This window comes from Pipistrellus kuhlii, unplaced genomic scaffold (genome assembly GCF_014108245.1).
Source record: "Pipistrellus kuhlii isolate mPipKuh1 unplaced genomic scaffold, mPipKuh1.p scaffold_m20_p_2, whole genome shotgun sequence".
Lineage (NCBI taxonomy): Eukaryota > Metazoa > Chordata > Mammalia > Chiroptera > Vespertilionidae > Pipistrellus > Pipistrellus kuhlii.
The window spans coordinates 163683433-163704625 of NW_023425515.1; the positions used below are offsets into that span (position 1 = coordinate 163683433).

General features: G+C 44.2%; 1 protein-coding gene across 2 annotated transcripts in view; it reads right to left on the reverse strand.

Moving 5' to 3' along the window:
- The window catches only part of RAB3B (RAB3B, member RAS oncogene family), a 77364-nt gene that overhangs the window by 50642 nt on the left and 5529 nt on the right, over positions 1–21193 (reverse strand). For both annotated transcript variants that reach the window (XM_045584597.1, XM_036447285.2), the window contains exon 2: positions 15908–16135. In XM_045584597.1, coding sequence (XP_045440553.1) covers positions 15908–16135 — 228 coding nt within the window. The remainder of the gene's footprint in view (positions 1–15907; positions 16136–21193) is intronic.

A 21193-nucleotide genomic window follows, 5' to 3' on the forward strand; every position in this document is an offset into this window, starting at 1 on the left:
TTCTGGGACCCCCATAATTCTGATGTTGGTTCGCTTGAAGTTGTCCCAGAGGTTTCTTACATTATCTTCAATTTTCTGGATTCTCTTTCCTTCTAGCTTCTGCGGAGGAGTGTCTTCTGGCTCTTTATGTTCCAAATCTTTGACTTGATTCTTGCGATCTTCCATTCTGTTTTTAGGACTCTGTATAATATTTTTTATTTCAGTCAATGTATTCTTTATTTCTTGTTGATCCCTTATCATTTCTTGTTGATTCCTTATTAATTTTAGTTGATCCCTTTTCATATCCTCATAGGTCTTATCGACCTTTTCTAGGAAATTCTTGAAAAACCTTATAAGCATAGATTTGAACTCTATATCCAGTCGCTTTTTGTCCTCCATTTCTTTCGTTTGTGATCTATTTCGTTGTCTCGGCATTTTCACAGCTTCCCTGATGGGGCGGGGTTTCAGGGTGGAGCCTACAGCCTTGGCTTCTGCCAGCCCCACCCTATGCGGCTCTTGAGTCTCAGGGTCCTTCAGTACTCGTTGCAAGCGCCTCTGAGAGAAAGGTGCCCTCGATTTTCGCCTGCTACCAAACAGTCTAGGCTCTCCACCAATGAGCCCAGAACTGGGGTTCAGTTCAGTTGGAAGTGGAGTTGGAGGTGGCGTTCAGAGCAGTCCAGAAGCTTTTGTCTCCTTCCCGCCAGGGCAATCCCGCAGCACAGCCAACCGTCCCTTCTCTGCGTGCAATGTGCGCACCTCTGGAACCTCCTTTCGCCACTCCCCCAGGGTTCCGCCTTACAGCCCAGCTCCCTATGGATGAGCCTGGGTCCTTGGGGTCTGGCCTAGAACTGGGGTTCAGAGCAGTCAGAACTGGGGCCCAGCACAGTCAGAGCTTTTATCTCCTTCCCGCTAGGGAACGCCAGCCAGGCACTCAGCCTCCCCCTCCTCTCCGGCTCCGTCTTCTCCACGCGCGCCGCGTGTCTCCGTGCCTTAGGCTTTTACAGCTCCTCCACTCTTCCTTCTGGTTTTCTCCTTGCTTCTCGTTGTAGAATTTCCAGTCAGTCGACTTTCCTGTAGTTCTGGGTAATGTCCATTTTATATTTTAGTTGTATTTTATTGAAATTGTTGTGTGCGGCTGCGGCTAGGTGTTTACCTGTGCAGCCATCTTGGATTCTCCCCCCTAAAATCTTATTTGCATTTTCTTGATTAGTAGTGCTGAGTATTTTCATATATACAGTAGTCCCCTCTTACCAATAGTTTCACTTTCCACAGCGTGCCAAGCCAGCTCATCCAGGTTCAGTGAGCCTGAGCGGGGGCGGTGAAGGATTGAGAAAAGACAGACCAGAGAATGAAAGCTGGGTCTGGGTGGTACACTGTCCTCTCTGATGAAGAGCTAGCGGCAGCACCACAGCCTAGTAAGTCGTCTCTTTATTTAATAGTCAGATTCCATTAGGCAAAGTAAGGGCGTGGTTACAATGTTCTTGTGGGTTTTGAATCTACTCAGTTACATGCATCTGAACTCTATAAAGCCCTCGTGTGGAGTCACATGTTTGGACCATAAGTTCAAGCTTACAACTATAGCTGTTGGCCCTCCAAGCTGGGACTTGACATGTGGCCATGAGAGGACTGTGCCCTCTCATTAGTCTGAGGCTTGTACCTGTCCAAACACTGTAGCCGCTCTCCATGCCACAGTTTCAGTTACCCATGACCAATTGTGGTCTGAAAATATTAAATGGAAACGTCCAGAAATAAACAATTCATAAGTTTTAAATTGCATGCCATTCTGAGTAGTCGTGATAAAATCTTGTACTATCCCTCTCCTTCCCATACAGGACATGAATCATCCCTTTGTCCAGCACACACACGCTATATATACCATCCGCCCATTAGTCATTTAGTAGGCCTTTTGGTTATGAGAGAGAGAGAGAGAGAGAGAGAGAGAGAGAGAGAGAGAGAGAGAGAGAGAGAAAACACATTCACATATTCTTATTATATTATCCAATATAATAAAAGGCCAACGTAATGACCGGAACAACCAATCAACCAGTCACTATGAAGTGCATTGACCACCTCTCGGTTCCTCCCCCCAGCCCTCAGGCTCTGATCACTGGAAGGCCAGTGGAGAACCACAGGGAACCCCGCTGAGTGGCGGCGGGGTGGGACTGGGGACTGGCAAATGGGGCGGAAGGCAGACCTCTCCGTCCCTCTCCCTGGTCTGCAGGCTCCGATCGATCCTCAGTTTCTCCCGAAAGAAACATGGCACCTCCACTGAGCAGCCTCCCAGGATGCGGACTCACCGCTGTGAGAGGCTCCAGCGCAGGGACTTCAACAAGGACTTCAGCGCCTGCAGCAACCCTCAGCCTTCACTGCTGGGAGGCGGACGGAGAACACCAGCTTTAAGCACAAACACCCTCCTCAGGAAGAACCCGCCACCTTCCTTTCCACAGCTGCTTCCAAGACTGCAAAAAACTGTGCATGCTCCTCCCTTTAACGTGAGTTTCACCAAAGCCTGAGCTGAGTGGTTCCGCAGTGGGGGAGGGGCTGAGCCAGGCAGCTGGGCCAGTGCAGGGACAGAGGGAGCGAAGAAAGGAGCAAGGAGGCCAGAAGAAAATTCATCCGGCCAATGTGGCTCAGTGGTTGAGCATTGACCCTTGGATCAGGAGGTCATGGTTTGATTCCTGGTCAGCCCACAGGTTGTGGGCTCGATCCCCAGTAGGGGGTGTGTAGGGAGTACCCAATTGATGATTCTCTTTCATTATTGATGTTTCTATCCTTTCCTCTCCCTTTCTCTCTCTCTCAAGTCAATAAAAACATTTTTTTTAAAGAAGAAAATTCTACCATTTGCAAAAATATAGGTGAACCTGGAGGGTATTATGCTAACTGAAATGAGACAAAAACAGAAGGGCAATGTTTTTATTCATATGAGATGTCTAAAATAGTCAACCTCATAGAAGCAGAGAATGAAACAGTGGTTATAAGTTCTAGATAGATATCTGCTACACAACATAGTGTCTATAGGTAACAATACTGTATTTATTGTACACTTAAAAATTTGGGAGAGGGCAAATCTCCTAAGTGTTCTTACCATCGTTAGTTGGTTTGGCTCAGTGACTAGAGCGTTAGCCTGCAGTCTGAAGGATCCTGGGTTTGACTCCAAGGGCACATGTCCAGGTTGCAGGTTCAATCCCCAAAAGGGGGCGTGTAAGAGGCAGCCAATCAATGATTCTCTCTCATCATTGATGTTTCTATCTCTCTCTAGCTCTCTCTTCCTCTCTGATATCCATAAATTATACATATATTTACCTCCAAAAAAGGAAGGGGAAAGGCACACAAGGAAAATTTTGGAGATGATGAATATATCTATTATCTTGATTGTGACAATATTCACAGGTGTTTGCATATATCCAAACTCATCCAATTGCATACATTAAATGTGCACAGTTTTTTAAATTGTACCTCAATAAAACTGTTAAAAAATAAATAAATAAAAAACCTTCACAAAGGCCTCCACGGCTCTGCACAGTTTGGCACTAACACTCCCACTAACTCTCCCGCCTCGTATCTGACCGCCCTCCCCAACTATAGCTCACTGGCCCCCTACCCCCCCCCCCCCCCCCCCCCCCCCCCCCCCCCCCGCTTCCTGGTCTGTGCCAGGCACACCCCTGCCCCAGGGCTTCTGCACCTGCTGTTCCTTCTGCCTAGGATACTGTTCCTCCAAATATCCCACACCTCCTTCAGGGCTTACCTGAAAAATCCTCTGTTCAGAGAAGTCTACCTTCCCCACCTTGATTCAATTTGTAAACACCCCTCACTTCCTGTCCTTCTTATCCTCCAATATTTTTTTCCAGAGCACTTAGCACCACAGAAGACACTGCATATTTTACTTGTTTATTGCTACTCTAGGGGAATATGGAATAGGGGATTTTTGTCTGTTCCTTTCACTGCTGTATCTACAGCACCTAAAACAATGCTTGGTGCATAAAATGTAAATATGACTGAACAAATGAGTAAATAAACACACAGAAGTTTGGCATAGCCAGGAGGGCTACAGCACATGGTATACTCGTATGTGTGACTGGAAGAAGTGGGAGGAGTCCAGGCACCTCACAAGAACATCACACAAAGCATACAGCTCCCCCCCAACCCCCCTTAGGTCATGCCTCCGACCTCAGGTCATGTCAACGCCCTGGCCTGGAATGTTTCTATTCTACCCGCTTCTCCCATCCCACAATGCCTCCGCCTCCCTCCCAGAGGCCTTTCTTACCCACTCTACCCAATACTGAACTCTTTCTTTTAAACTTCCACTGCATTCACTCGGCTCCACACATTTTAACTCTTTATGGTTTTCTGAATTGTTTTATCTCCCCAGCTAAACGGCCCATGCCATTAGGGCAAGGGGTCAGTCACCAACCACTGCAGACTCAGCTCAGGCCTCAGAGAAAGAATTCAGGTGGACAGGCATCAGCTCCTAAAAAGGATGTAAAGTCTAGCTCAGATCACATCCAAACTCCTGGTTGCCACAAATCAACCCATGAGAGTAACAGAGCTAATAACAAAAGAGTACCAATTAGTGATCATTGACTATGTACCAGGCATGAGGCTAAGTATTCTCGTATTTCATTCTCTCAAAGGCACCATGTGCTTGTTACTAACATTATCTTTGTTTTATTTATTTATTTTTTAATATATTTTATTGATTTTTGTACAGAGTGGAAGGGAGAGAGATAGTTAGAAACATCGATGAGAGAGAGTCATCGATCAGCTGCCTCTTGCACACCCCCTACTGGGGATATGCCCACAACCAAGCACATGCCCTTGACCGGAATCGAACCCTTCAGTCCCCAAGCCGATGCTCTATCCACTGAGCCAAACCAGTTTCGGCGACATTATCTTTGTTTTAGAAAGAAGAAAGTGAAGCAAAGAGAGATAACCGGACTTGAACTAGGTGAGTGTCAGAAATGGGTTTAGAGCACAGTTCCGACTCACCCCAAAGGCTGTGGTCCTAACTACATGCTGCACTGCTTCCTAAAAAGAGTAAGTCATTACAGGGGATGTCGTTACCCTGCCACTGCGTCTAAAACGGAAAAATTGGACCACAGAGCGAGGCAGAGGAGACCGAAGGCCATGACTCTGAGGATGTCATTATCAGCTAGAGCCAACTCTTTTTTTTTTTTCCTTTAATATATTTTATAGATTTTTTTACAGAAAGGAAGGGAGAGAGATAGAGAGCTAGAAACATTGATGAGAGAGAAACTGCCTCCTGTACACCCCCCACCAGGGATGTACCCGCAACCCACATGCCCTTGACCGGAATTGAACCTGGGACCTTTCAAAATATATTTTATTGATTTTTTTTTTTTTTTTTTTTTTTTTTTTTTTTTTTTTTTTTTTTCAGAGAGGAGGAGAGAGGGATAGAGAGCTAGAAACGTCGATGAGAGAGAAACATCGACCAGCTGCCTCTTGCACACCCCCTACTGGAGATGTGCCCGCAACCAATGTACATGCCCTTGACCGGAATCGAACCTGGGACCTTTCAGTCCGCAGACCAACGCTCTACCATTGAGCCAAACCGGTTTCGGCTAGAGCCAGCTCTTACTAACACAAGGCCGCTTCCTCCATGGAGCCTCCCTGACAGGCTCTCATGAGAGGGAGCACTTCCTCCCTGTACTCGCTTAAAACTTTCTGTACCTGTCCAAGGCATCATTCATGCTCATGGTTATCATCTGTATTTGTGTACATGTTGCATCTCTCTTGCTACTTTCAGTGCCCCTGAGTCTGGCCAATCCCTGCACAGCCCACCACAGTCGGGCACAAAATGGGTCGCTGAAAGCAATCATGCGTTTTCAAATGCCTTTTTATTCTGCTTGTAAAGATCTTCCCCAACGTTAACCTGAAAAACTTACGTATTTGCCAAAACCCAGCTCCAGTGTCCCCTCCTTTGTGAAGCCCAAAACCACTTTACCAGGCGGAGGTAGCATCTCCTTACGCCGTGTTCCGCGGCACTTTCTTCATCCCTTTATTATGTCGTTCATATTGTGCTGTAGCTGTTTATTTGCCCTTTTATGACAGTGCCTGGCATATAATAGCTACAGGACACATGTTTATTGAATTGAGAGATCTGCAAAAACGGCTTGTAGGTTATTTCCTTTTCTCCCACAATTTAGATAGAGGGCAGGGGTTCGTGTGCCCAAAGAGCGGAGGCCCCTGGAATAGCCAATGAGGATTCCTGGTTAATGCATTTGCAAATTACAAAGGCAGACCGTGCCTGCGATTCTGATTTCATTTCCCATCGTCTCTGTTGTGATTTCAGAGATCAGATTAAACCTCCTTCAGCAGCTGGCTCCTACAGACTCTGGAGAGATGAAAGTGTCAACATGTCTCTGCAGCCACACCAGGAAACTTGCTGCCTAGAAAAAAATCAGTTCTGATTATCCTAAGAGCTGAGTGTGGGATGTTGTACCCAGGAACTGCCTCTATATTCCTGGAGCCATAGGGACCTGTCAGAGCTTCCGAGTCCCTGTTCAGCCTCCAGCCTCTCCTGTGCTCCCCTCTGGGCCCCTCTGTTGAGAGACCCAGCTTATGTTCAGGTGGCGAGATTTCACCTTCCTTGGTTGGCAGGAGAAGCCCTGGAATGTTAGGAGACCTCATGGTGAGCCCCCAGGAAAGTCTTATCTCTCTCTGGACCCCAGCTGCTACGATGAGCTCTTGTGGTTACCTAACAAGGGGACAGAGACCTGGCATTCTCAGCAGGTGGTGTGAACCTAAGACACAGACAGTACCTGTTTCAGGCAGTTAGCATCGAGGGCTCTCAGGAGAGGGAACTGGAGTTAGAGCCTTGAAGGATAGGAATAATTTATATTAGATCTTTTTTTTTTTAAATATATTTTATTGATTTTTTTTACAGAGAGGAAGACAGGGATAGAGAGCTAGAAACATCGATGAGAGAGAATCATCCCCACTGGGGATGTGCCCACAACCAAGGTACATGCCATTGACCAGAATCGAACCTGGGACCTTTCAGTCCACAGGCCAACGCTCTATCCACTGAGCCAAACCGGTTTCTGCTATATTAGATCTTTTCCGTGTTATTAATAGAAGCTGTGGTAGTCAGAATAATGCTCCTCCCCCGCCCCCCCAAAGATATCCACATCATAATGACCAGAACCTGTGAATATGTTCCCTTGCATGGCAAAAGGGACTTTGCAAGATTATCCTGGATTATTCATGTGAGCTCAAGGTAATCCATCACAAGGGTCCTTATGAAAGAAAGACAAGATGGTCAAAAAGAGAGAGATTGGAAGATGTTATATCTCTGGCTTTGAAGATGGAAGAAGGAGCCCCAAGAGAAGGAATGCAGGAGACCTCTAATAGCTGGAAAAGCAAGTAATGGACTCTCTCCAAGAGTCTCCAGAAGGAATGCAGGCCTGCCAACACCCTATTTTTAGCCCAGAGAGACTCATTTTGATTTGAACTTCTGATCACCAGACCTGTAAGGTAGTATGTGTTGTTTTAAGTCACTAAGTTTATGGTGATTTGTAAGAGCTGCAATAGGAAACTAATATACTAGATGCCCATGAGACAGCTGCCCAATCTTATATAATAAAAGCCTAATATGCTAAGTGCTTGGCCACCTGTTCAACCAATCAAAGTGTAATATGCTAATGATATGCTAAGGCTGCTCAACCTCTGGCTATGACGTGCACTGACCATCAGGGGGGAGATGCTGCAATTGGTAGGTTAGCTTGCTGCTTGGATCTGGCCAATCAGGACTGAGCAAGACAGGTTGGACATGCCCTGGAGCCCTCCCGTGATCACTCCCTAGCTGGCCAGCCTCCCACATCCCTCCCCAGCCCCAATCATGCACCTGTGGGTCCCTCAGCCTGGCCTACGCCCTCTCACAATCCAGGACCACTTGAGGGATGTCAGAAAGCTGGTTTCAACCAGATCCCACAGGCCAGGCTGAGGGACCCCACTGGTGAATGAATTTGTGCACTGGGCCTCTAGTCTCATATAATAATCATTATTATACACTAGAGGCCCAGTGCACAAATTCATGCACAGGTGGAATTCCTCAGCCTAGCCAACGATTGAGGCCTATTGGGGGGCCAGCAGCTGAGGCCAATTGGGGTCCAGAGGAGGGGCCACGGGAGGTTGGCCAGCTGACCCCCCCATCAGGGCTGATCAGAGGTGCTGGCTAGGTGGGGGGAGAGGGGCCATAGGAGATTACCCAGCTGACTGGCTAGGCAAGTGAAGGGGCCATGGAGGTTGGCCAGAGGGAGGGGCTGTGGGAGGTTGGCTGTGGGAGCACACTGACCACCATGGGGCAGCTCTGCATTGAGCATCTGCCCCCTGGTAGACAGTGCGTGTCATAGCGAATGGTTGACCAATCATTCTGATCATTCTGTCATAATGGTCACTTAGGCTTTTATATATAGAGATTCTTAGTCTAGGGGAAAGTCAATCTCTCTCAATGTCCTAGTTTGCTCCTATTAACCAAAATAATAGGACTATGGTACTCGTTTTATTTCACTTTTGGAGTTAGAGGTAATTTCAGTCTCATCAGGTCCTGAGCAGAGAATGGGTCATATTCATTTCTCCATCCCCAATATCCAGCATAGTAAATACTTGTTAAATGACTGCTCAAGAGCCACAGTCCCTCTTTTTTTTCTTTTTTTTTTTTTAATATATTTTATTGATTTTATACAGAGAGGAAGGGAGAGAGATAAAGAGTTAGAAACATCGATGAGAGAGAGTCATCGATCAGCTGCCTCTTGCACACCCCCTACTGGGGATATGCCCACAACCAAGGTACATGCCCTTGACCGGAATCGAACCTGGGACCCTTCAGTGCCCAAGCCAACGCTCTATCCATTGAGCTAAACTGGTCCCGGCATTGAGCCAAACCGGTCCCGGCCACAGTCCCTCTTAATCTAGATTTCTGGTATGATTATGTTTCCCACATTCCTGAATTCCATTACATTTTTTTAAAAATATGTTTTTATATATATATATATATATATTTTTTTTTTTTTGAGAGAAAGAAACATTGATTGGCTGCCTTCCACATGCACCCCAACCAGGGATTGAGCCTGCAACCAAGGCATGTGCCCCAACCAAGAATTGAATTGGCAACCTTTCAGTGCACAGGACCATGCTCAACTAACTGAGCCTCACTGGCCAGGGTTCATTACATTTTATTGTACTCTTCTATCACTGTTTCTAAAGTACAGGTCTTTGACATTCACAACTTTAATATTTGCTAGTTTTAATATTTAACAGTGACTCCAAAGCCATGTGGTGACCTAAAGTTTAATTGAGGCTGCATGTGGAAATAAGGTACTTGGCTAGTCAGTTAACCTAGCTAACTGCCCAACAGCTCCATCTCACCTGATCTGATTCTCAGTTCTTGGTTACATAGGGAGTCACCTCATCACTGTGGATCCCAGGAAATCTTTTAAGACTCCTTCTCCTATTTTCTCCAGCATTCATCATTCTGCTTAACCTCCCTTTGAAGTTCATGCTTACCTGTATCTCTCTTTTTATTTATAAAAAGGGCTATTGGAGAAGAAGCCCTCTTTTCCTCCACTATGAGGAAAGACTGTCCCTGGAGATAGAAACTTTAACTGAAGACCTGGGTAGAATGCTTTAGGTCTTAAGAATGAACAAGTCCGGGTCAAATGGATTTTGACCTTGGGTACATATTGTCCGAGCTAATTGCAGCTAGCGACAGCCTGTGATTGGATTTGTATGTCTATCTGACTCCAATGTGAAGTATTAACAAGATCCACTTCCCAGAAGACTTGAGCCATGTGCGTCATCCTAGCTTTTACCAGTAATAAGACTGTCACATTACTCCCATCTCTCTGCCTCCTGCATTTATCTCTCAATTCAATTCAACCATAAGTTGGGAAGAAAAGGAGTATCATTTATTGATCTCCCTAGAATCTTAATACAAATTATTTGTTGTGTTTGCTTTGTGCCAGGCACTATGTTGATGCTTTCTACACATTATTTTTTAAATCATCACCAAAACATCAAGACAAATATAATAATGAAGGTAGATATAAGCAACCTACTGCCGAGGGCCTCAGAGCAGGGAGTTGAAGAGAAAGAAAGAAGGAGAACAGTAATGCCAGGCCAGCCTCAAGAGTAGGGACCGTGGCTTATAAATCCTTCACAAAACACAGAGTTCTTGAACCCTCAACAGAAGAATGCTGGATGGGCCTTAGAGTCCATGCCTGTCTTTATAACAGTAATCCCAGACACGAGACACTACTTAATATGCAAGTCGCCAAATAAGCCTCATTGGTGGGATTTTATCTTTCCACAATGGAGACCCCTGCCATCACTTCCCAGGCCTGGGGGGAGCTGGTGTGGAGAAGGTCATCAGCTAAACTGGCCTTTTAAATTGTTAAAAAATAATAAATAAATAAATAAATAAATAGGCTGAGAACATTGAGCTGCAAACGGGGGATGAGACCTAAGTCACAGTTCAGTGATTCCTGAGCTCTGAGTCCCAGTGCCTGGGTTTGAAACAAGTCTATTATTTTCCTTCAGGGCCCTTTCCACAGGTAAAACTGGTACTTTTTATTTATGAACTTAGTATTTATCTCCCCCGTTAGAGGGCACACTCTGTGAGAGCAGGAAGGGTGCTTCCCCACAGCTAGCAAAACCCCTGGCACAGAGTGAGCACCAGATAAATGCCGACTGAGTGAATGACAGAGTGAAGTCTACTGTCTGGCTCCGAAGAAGTTATTAGACATTTCTAACTCAGCCATTCTTGAAGGAGGTGACTGCCTCCCTGAGTCAGAGGGGAAGTATGAAAGACACAGAGTGATTTAAAGCACATACAAGAATTCACACGGCTGACACTAGCCTATGTCCTTCCGACCTACTCAAGGCTCCATAGTTCTCCTTGGGCCTCCCATTCTGTTTCTTCACTTGATCTTCCCAACAACCACGAGGGAAGAGAAGAAACAATTACTTTTTCCGTTTGATAGTTGGGGGAACAAACCTGTGGAATTGATGGGTCACTCATACATATCACACAGTAAACTGTAGGGCAGAGCCAGGACTCCAAGTCCTAGGTCAGCTCAGTCCTGAATTCTTCCCTTGACCAGCACCAGACACAATAGCCCCTGCAATGGGCCTCACACAGAGGCAGTGGAAGGCCCTCTGCCGCTCTTCTCTTCCCACAGGTCTCCAGGGGTTGCTTGGCAACCAGCACCCAGCAGTAAGTGGCCTCTAGTCAGGTTTGTTGCTGTGGAGCTTCCAAGTCTCCCTCCCTTCACACCTGTTCCTGCTCTCATTTGCTATAAATAAGACTTCTCCCCTACCTCCACCTCCCCAGTATAATTATCTCCTCTGATCCACCATAATTAAACTCCCAGGATACAGAGGGGGCTCTCAGGAACCTAGATGGGGAGACATCCCAAAGAACAAGGCACTATCCAATGGCTTCATCGCCCAATGTCCCCCAGATAGGATAGGAACACCTTTTGTGAATGGTCCTGCTCAAAGACGCTCATGCCTCCTCTTTGTCCCTCTCCACCTTCCACCCTGACAATGGTTTTCTGAAATCCCTTGGGAGAGACCAAATGGGCTGGAGAAATTTAAATGAATGCTTCATGCTGTGCTAGTGAGTCCCTGAATGCTGTTCCAGCACTCCTAGAGCCACATTGGGAAACCTTGGGAGGAGCCCAGCCACCCTTTGCATGTGGATCAAGAGCAGAGAAAGAAAGGAACCTAAATTTTATTGTGTTCCTAATACTGCTACCACAGTTAGATTCCCCCAACAAGCCTGTCAGGCTTTTACCGCTGAAGATGATGCTTATTCACAGAGTGAAGCAACTTGCCAAAGCTCACACTACTTTAAAAAAAATTATAAAAATTTTGTTTACAAAAGTAAATATATATAAGTAGATATGTATTTCTTCCTCTCCCTATGCAATTAATTAATCACCAAATTCCATAAATTCTATTACTACCGTAAATCTCTATCCTCACTTCCAACTCTTATGTCACTTTTATCTTAGTGTTATGTACCAAATGTTTGTATCCTGCCAAAATTCACATATTAAAGCCCCCGACCACCAGTGTGGCTATAGCTGGAGATAGGTACTCTAAGGAAGTAATTAAGGTTAACTGAGGTCATAAAGTTAGGGCCCTGACCTGATAGGATTAGTGTCCTTAAAGGAAGAGCTCCCTCACGCTCTCTCTCCATGTGTTCACACCAAGGAAAGACCACGTGAGCACACAGCAAGAAGGCAGCTGTCCTCTTGCCAGACATCAACCCTGCTGGCACCGTGATGTTGGACTTCCAGTCTCCAGAACTGTGAGAAAATAAATTTCTGTTGTCTAAGCCATCTACTCTGTCTGTTCTTGTTATGGCAGCCCAAGGAAGCTAACAGACTTAGCTCAAGCCCTTACAACTTATCCAAACCACTAGTTTCTTTGCTTCCCTTCCATCTACCCTCCAAACTGAAACCAGAGATTTTTCTAAAACGCAAATCTAACTTTGTTAAAACCCACCTATGGCTTCCCAATGCCTATGGTAGTTGTCTCCAAATTTATACCCCTATTAAGTAAGAAAAATGTAGGCACAGCACCCACAATATTTGTACATTTACTTAAATTACACATATATACTTCTACTGTACACAAAAGATGTTAAAATACATTCAATGTCATAAATACTATTTAAATGTTTAAATTTTAGTGTATTTATGAACAGTTCAAAAAACGTTTTTACAGAAAAGCACATATGCATACACACATCAAGAAAACACTTTCCTCATTTGTGTGTGTGTGTGTGTGTGTGTGTGTGTGTTTTAGCAAAAGCAATGTGATTGACTAAGTCACATCTAATTAGATCATCACTGATTTTACCTCAAAACATGGCTGACAATGAACTTGAGTCAGAGAAATATCACTTCAGCCATTTTCTGTGCTCCTGTGGGTTCACTATAAATTAGTGCAGTCTTCAACCAGAGGCTTCTTTGCAGGACTGTTTTAAAGCCACATATCCATTGTGGGTCCATTTAGTTAAAATTAGGTAGTATAATCAATAAACCCACTTAACCGGGCACAGGAAAACGGCAAAAGCTCACGATGGACTAAAAATGAATGAAGCGTGAGGGAGCCCCCACTGCCAACCCCTTAGAAGGGCAGAATGTCTATTCCTACCTGAGTGTTTTTGTGTGTAGGCTATGTGACCATGTAAAGTGGAGATCAGATGAAGACATCTTTGTCAATCTATAGAATAAATGTTAGTATCTTTTACTTGCTCTTCATAGACAAAGTAAACTCTAGTGGGTTCTTCAGCTCCCTAAGAATTCATCAAGCATTTACCCTCTGACCCATGGCAAGAACCTTCTGTTTGTTGTGCCGTCTGATAGCCTCCCCAGAAAATTTAACTCGGCACCCCATCCCTGCTCTTTCAAAACCTTGCTCTAGTTAAACTGCCTTGCGCACCATGCCCCAAACATCCTGTGTCCTCACACACCCCACCCTGCCGTGTGTTGGCTGCAAAGGAAATGTCAGATAACATAGCGGAAGCACTTGGCATGTAATAGGTACTTAATAAATGCTTATTGATTCTCCCCATGAGGTAAACTAGATCAGAGGTTCTTCAATTTTAGCCTGCCTTAAAAACCACCTGGAAGGCTTGTTATAACACAGACTAGAGTCCTGGTGCATGAAATTTGTGCACTGGAAAGTAGGGGTCCCTCAGCCCAGCCTGTGCCATCTCTCAGTTCGGGACCCCTCAGGGGATGTCTGCCTAAGCCAGCAGTCGGACATCCCTCTCAAAGTCCGGGACCCCTCTCTCCTTACCGCCCAGCTCACTGCTCCTTACTGCTTAGCCCCTTAGCACTTCTGTGGATGTGGGAGAGGCTGCTGCCACCACCACTACACTTGCTAGCCATGAGCCCCGCTTCTGGCTGAATGGTGCGTCCCCTGTGAGAGCACACTGATGACCAGGGGGCAGCTCCTGCATTGAGCATCTGCCCCCTTGTGTTCAGTGAGCATCATAGCGACTGGTCATTCTGGTCATTTGTCATAATGGTCGCTTAGGCTTTTACTATATAGATTATTGGGCCATACCGCAGAGTTTCAGATACAGTGGATCAGAAGAGGGGCTCGAGAATCTGCATCTCTAACAAATTCCCAGATGGTGCTGACACTGTTGATCTGGAGACCCCAGTTCTTTTTTTGTTGTTGTTGTTGTTCTTTTTTTAAAAATATATTTTATTGATTTTTCTTTTAGAGAGGAAGGGAGAGAGATAGAGAGCCAGAAACATCGATGAGAAAGAAACATCGACCAGCTGCCTCCTGCACGCCCCCCACTGGAGATGTGCCCGCAACCAATGTACAATACATGCCCTTGACCGGAATCGAACCAGGGACCCTTCAGTCCGCAGGCTGACGCTCTATCCACTGAGCCAAACTGGTTTCACTTCTAAAACCAATTAACTAAATGGTCTGTAGAGCTTCTGACATTTCCAATGATTTATCTTTCTTCAATGCTTTTAATAGAGACAAAGTGAATAAAATAAACTTTTATCTCAATATAAATTAATACTTAACTTTATCATACATGGAAATATAGGTTTTATAAGGTCTAATGTGCTTCTCAACAGTGTAGAAGAAAGAGCACATAATTTAGATTCAGAAGATCTAAGCTGGAATCCCACTGTATAGCTGTGTGATCAACTGTCCTAAGGCAAGCTAATATTCTCCTGAATATTTTTCCTTCTATAAAATAGGAGCGTATTACAACAATACCTGCCTCTTGAGGTTAATTATAAGGTAACATTAATATATTGAAGTAATTTATAAGAAGAAAAGTACTGTATACAGACTATACCAATAAGATATATGTACTATGTATTAATGTACATTTAACAAGTTGAATAATAAATAATACATGTTTTGAATACTTAAAATCACAGATGTTCAAAATTTCTAATCTCAATGCTAATTCAGTATTGAAAAGTATATTATCTACCTGTGGCTATATCATCTCAACTATAGATAGATATAGATATAGATATAGATACCATTAGTATCACCGGTAAGCATCAATAATAGTAGCTGTGATGGCCAGCTAACAAGACAGACCCCCATGATCCTCACCTCCCAGGATTCATACCATTGTATAGTTTTCTTCTACATTGAATCAGTGACCAATAGAATACTTTAAGGCTGAGCAATAAGAGACATTGCCACTTCCTCTTTGATTTCTTGGATCTTTCCAAGAACTGGGGAGAGCCAGCTGCCATGCCATGAAGAGACTTAAGCAGCTCTGTGGAGAGAGCCATCTGGGAATGAACTAAGGCCTTCTGCTAACAAGCCAGTACCACGCAGGTGAGAGAGCCACCTTTGACAGGAATCCTCCAGCCCCCTCAATCCTTCTGAGGACTGCCATTTAAGCTGACATCTGGCTGCAAGCTCCTAAGAGGCTCTAAGCCAGAAACTCTTAAACGTTCAAGTCACAAACACTGTGCAGAAATGAATTATTATTATTGCTGTTTTAAGCCATCAAGTCTTGAAGTGATTTGTTATGCGGTGGTAGATTATGGATACAATAGCTGTCATTTATTGTGCGTTAAAATATGTTCCAGGATCTATATAAGCAACCATAGCCCTACGATGTAGAGACCAGCTCCAAAGCCCAGATTCTGCCACTATTGATACGGGCCAGAATAAAGCCTCTTGGGTAGTTAAGCAGCAGAAACAACGGAGTCCCCAGAGGAGAGCAAATTTGTATAAAAACCAGCAGGGGGCACTCCAGGGGCAAGACCAGCAACAGCATTAGTGTCTGATGCTGTAAGACCCAGATGTCCCAAACCGGCCCCATCCCCTAGCCCTGGTATCAGCAGACTAGTCCCCTGTCAGGACAATCCTGCCCAAGACGCCTAGGACTCACCCAGATCTGCAGCTTCACTCGCTTCTCATTGCGGTAGACGGTCTTCACCTTGAAGTCGATGCCCACCGTGCTGACGAAGGCCGGGGTGAAGGTGTCGTCAGCATAGCGGAAGAGGAAGGAGGTTTTGCCAACGCTGCTGTTGCCGATGATGAGCAGTTTAAACATGTAGTCAAAATTCTGGTCGGAGGCATCTTTGACCCCGGCTTTACTGTCGGTCACGGAAGCCATCTGCAGGAGAGACCTGTGGTCACTCAGGAACGCATCTCTAGGGTCACCAACCTTTTAATGGTCACTCCGCCATTCACACACTCATTCCCCACCCAGCATCACCGAGGAAATACATACTCCTCGGGATCACCCCATCCCTGCACCTGTCCCAGTGTTGTCTCAGGACTGGGTGGAACCCAGCGCCTCCCATCCATTCCTTCAGCAAATATTTACTGAGCACACTGCTCCGGGTCAAACCCTGTGCTGGGCATGGGGAATACAAATATGAGTCAGACGTGGTGTCTACCCCTCCGAATGGCCACAGATTAGAGTAAAAAAGCACAGCCGAAACCGGTTTGGCTCAGTGGATAGAGCGTCGGCCTGCGGACTGAAATGTCCCGGGTTCGATTCTGGTCAAGGGCATGTGCCTTGGTTGCGGGCACATCCCCAGAAGGGCGTGTGCAGGAGGCAGCTGATCAATGATTCTCTTTCTATGTTTCTAACTCTCTATCCCTCTCCCTTCCTCTGTAAAAAATCAATAAAATATATTTAAAAAAAAAAAAAAAAAAAAAAAAAAAGCACATAAACTCATGGTAACAAAGCGGTAGGAAAGTCTTGGCCAAGGAAGCCCAAATGAAGCATCTAATCGAATCTGGAGGAATGGTGGTCAAGGAGAGTCTCCTGTGGAAGGCAGCTCCTGAGTTGAGTTTTTTGTTGCTGTTGTTTTTTTGTTTTGTTTTGTTTTTGGAGGGGAGGTAGAGTTGGGGGGGAGGGGAGCCAAAACAGAATATACATGAACATTCCAGGTAAGACCCTGTATAAGGCTATCATTTCCATTTCAAAAACGTTTATGGCTGAAACCGGTTTGGCTCAGAGGATAGAGCGTCAGCCTGCAGACTGAAAGGTCCCAGGTTCGATTCCGGTCCAGGGCATGTACCCTGGTTGTGGGCACATCCCCGGCGGGAGGTGTGCAAGAGGCAGCTGATTGATGTTTCTAACTCTCCATACCTCTCTCTTCCTCTCTTTAAAAAAGCAATAAAATATATATATATTATTTTAAAAACAAACCCGTTTATGGCTCCTCACAGCTCTGAAGATCAAGACAAACCTGTTCAACTTGACAAAGAACCAGCGAATAAACTCTCTCATGCCGAGACCGGTTTGGCTCAATGGATAGAGCGTCGGCTTGGGGACTGAAGGGACCCGGGTTCGATTCTGTTCAAGGGCATGTACCTTGGTTGTGGGCATATCCCCAGTAGGGGGTGTGCAAGAGGCAGCTGATCGATGACTCTCTCTCATTGATGTTTCTAGCTTTCTATCTCTCTCCCTTCCTCTCTGTAGAAAATCAATAAAATATATATTTTTTTTAAAAAACTCTCTCAACTTTATCTTCCCCTAAGTCTTCTCCCTTCCAACCTGTGCAACTTTACACCAGATTACACACTTTACTCCAAGCACGCCATGTGTCTTGCTTTTGCCCCATTAGACATGTATTCTTTCTTTCTGCCTAGACAAGGCTTCTCCTAATACACTCCTGCTCACCCTTGTAGATCCAAGGAAGTCTCCCCTACCCGTGCATGCAAGGGACGTGCACTCCTGCCCTCCCTTCCAGAGCACTCTGACAGCACTTCCTACCATTTCAGAACGGGTTTCTGTATTGTTCTAGCTCCTCCTTTAGACCAAACTTCTGAGACTTAAAGTACTTCATGTCTGCCTCTCTAGCTTCTAGCACAAGTCCTAGTACATGATCAGCACTAAGCAATAATGTGTGCCCAGAGCATGATGTGCCCTGAATTAATAAGAGTCATGTCCTCACTCTGGGGCCTAACCCCATCATCTGAAAAATGGGAGGACAGTTTCTGCCCTGCTTCCCTCACAGAGCTGTTATAGGACTCAAAGAAGACAACCATGAGTAAGACCTTAATAAACTGGTAAACTCCACACAGGTGTGAACATAGCTCATTCTTATTCCAAATCCTTCAAAACATAGATCCTTTGTTTTATGACTCATTCGTTCACTCGTTCCGCAAGTATTTATTACATTCCAGGGCTTCCCTGAGAACCCGGCCCTCTCAGACCTTCCACCCATCCTCCCCTTTTCTTGAACACTTGAATCTGAACTTTATAATCCAGCTCTTGGTCCCACTGTCTTTGAGTGTTTAATTGCTTTTTCTACATCTTACCAGCTGTAGGTACCCAGCTTCTCCCTATGTAATCTCTTTTTTTTTGTTCAGTGCTGGGTACTCATGTTGAGTGAGTAGTCAGGGGATGGTGGGAAGACAGCCCTAATGTGAGGTCATGTTCAGGTGTCACTCTCTTTAGGAATTCCTATTTCTTCTTCCCCAAAAGGAAAAGAAAGGGAGTGAGACAGGTGGATTTATTTCTATGAGCCTCTCCAGTGAGTTGTAAGGTGAAAGCTCTCCTGAAGAAAGGTCAGACAAATACGTGGGATAATTTATTAGCAGCCCTTTAGCAATACTTCATTAAATATGCCACCACTAGCCTGTGGTGGCCTCTGTTCTTTCCTCTCTTTTCTCCCAGCTCTCAAGCCTTTATCTGAGACCCTCAGCCACATTTCCTGTATCAATCTGCTCCGTGGCAAGGCTCACTAAGCAGGCATAGAACATTCCCTGGACCCCTGGCAACTGGAGGCAGAGCATTGACATGGAAGAAGAAAGTGAGATTGGAGGGAAGGATGCTAAAGCTGTCTCATAGCCCTAGCTTTTCAGTTGTTCAATGTCGTTTTCGCTTAGCATTGTCATATTTTACTAGACTTTTAAAAGTCTTCATAAATATTATTTCAATGGGCTACTACATTATACTACATCATTTACAAGATGCAGAACCTTTTTTAAGAATTGGCAAAGGAATTATGCTTTTTTTCTATCTAAAACAACGGAAGCAACCACAATGCCCTCACACTACCCTCTGCTCGGCTGCCAGCCATCTTTGTTTACAAGAGAAAATTCCAATTTGGAAAGTGCAGAAATTTAGAAAAGAGATTACAAGTATAAAGAGAAATTTTTTAAAATATATTTTATTGATTTTTTACAGAGTAGAAGGGAGAGGGATAGAGAGCTAGAAACATCGACCAGCTGGCACCATCACCCTCCCCTCTCCCGCACAGGGGATGTATCTACAATCAAGGCACATGTGCCTACAATCAAGGCACATGCCCTTGACCAGAATCGAATCTGGGACCTTTCAGTCGGCAGGTCGACGCTCTATCCACTGAGCCAAACCGGTTTCGGCCAAAGAGAAAATTTTAAATAACCAGACATCCCCTCCATTCAGAAACTGTCATTGTTAACATGTTAAGTATATTTCCTCCCTTATTTCTCATGCAATAAAATGCCATCTATTTTAAGTTATTTCTTATTTGTTAATTTAAAAAATAATACGTACATTGAAAATAGTTCAAACAAACTTACTATTTCTAAGTACTACTTTATTACCATCTGCAGTTTCGCATTATTTTCTTAATTTTTAGTGTAAATTAAGTAAATTTAGTTCCATAAATAATATGGAACTTACAGGTTTACAATGAAAAAAACAAACAACAACAAAAAAACTCCCACTTTGGGAGGGATAAGGCCACTACATGTGGCCTCGTGTAGAATCAGCCTTCATCAATAAAGAAAAAAAGAATAAAATAAAATTTAAATTTAAAAAAACAACCTCCCACCCGTGATTCCCAATCTCTGTTTCTTCTTCCCAACAGCAAAGATATTACCAATTTATTAATCCTTCAGAGATACTCTTTGTAAATATAGGCATAGAGGTCTGTTTATATTTTGATCTGTATATAATGATAACATACTATAAATTCCACTTTATATTTTCAATATACAATTTAACAGCTAAGATAATATTTTCATTAGTTTTGTACCCTGCTCCTTTTCCCTTAACATTGTCATCATTTACTAGACTTTTAAAACTCTTCATAAATATTATTTCAATTGGCTACTACATTATACTACATCTAAGAATGTGTCATATGACCAGTTCTTTAATGTTGTATATTTGTTATTTTTATATTCTTAATTATTACAAACTAGAGGCCCGGTGCATGAATTTATTAACGGGTGAGGTCCCTCAGCCTGGCCAGTGATCGGACCAATGGGGAATGGGAGGTTGACTGTAAGAGTGCACTGACTACCAGGGGGTGTCTGCCCCCTGGTGGTCAGTGTGTGTCATAGTGACCAGCATTTGGTCACTTAGGCTTTTATATATAGAGATTAAACCACAATGACTATTTCTTTACATAAATACTTGTTCAATTTCCTGCTTATTTCCTCAGAAACAATCTTAGAAGTGGAACTGCTAGTCAAAGATAATTTTGCTAAACCACAGATATGATCTATACCTCAATTTCATGTCCTTTATTTTAGCCTCTAAATAAACTTAGGAGATAAAATTGAAATGATAAAATCATTATTTCCATTTGACCAAGAAGGAAACTGAGAGCCAGAAATTAGGAGGATTTGCCCAAACCTCATAGCTACCAGCTGAACCTAGACCTAGTTCCATGCAGCAGTGTTATGGGAAAGTTCAAAATCCCAGGCCTACTCCTCAGCAAATCCTGCAGCCTCTCTAAGCCACAGTATTTTTACCTTAAAATAGAGAAAATACCACCTATTTCACAGTCCTGTGGTGCAAATATGTAAATAATCTGGCATAATTTCCTGGCCCATGTAAGGTACTCGATAAATATTATTTCACTGGCACTTTAATTTACTTCTGTAGTCAAAGCGTGTTCAACTGCCCTCTCTCTGATCTTGGCTACATTATTTGAGCTTGTTTTATAATTAACTATCTGCCTTCTCTTCCTGGAATAAGCTGAGTTGTACCCATCCTTACACCTGCTAATATTGGATCTATAGTAAATCCTCTGGGCATATTATTCCTTCAAAAAAACGTTTAGAGAGCATTCGTCATGTGCCAGACTGTCAATGTAAGTGTTATATTATTGGTCTTCATTTTTCTGAGGCAGCTATTTACACTCTTAGATACCTGGAAATTAGAAGGGATTTCGGAGTGGCGGCTATATCATAACAAAAAGCTTAGCTCCTGGCCCAG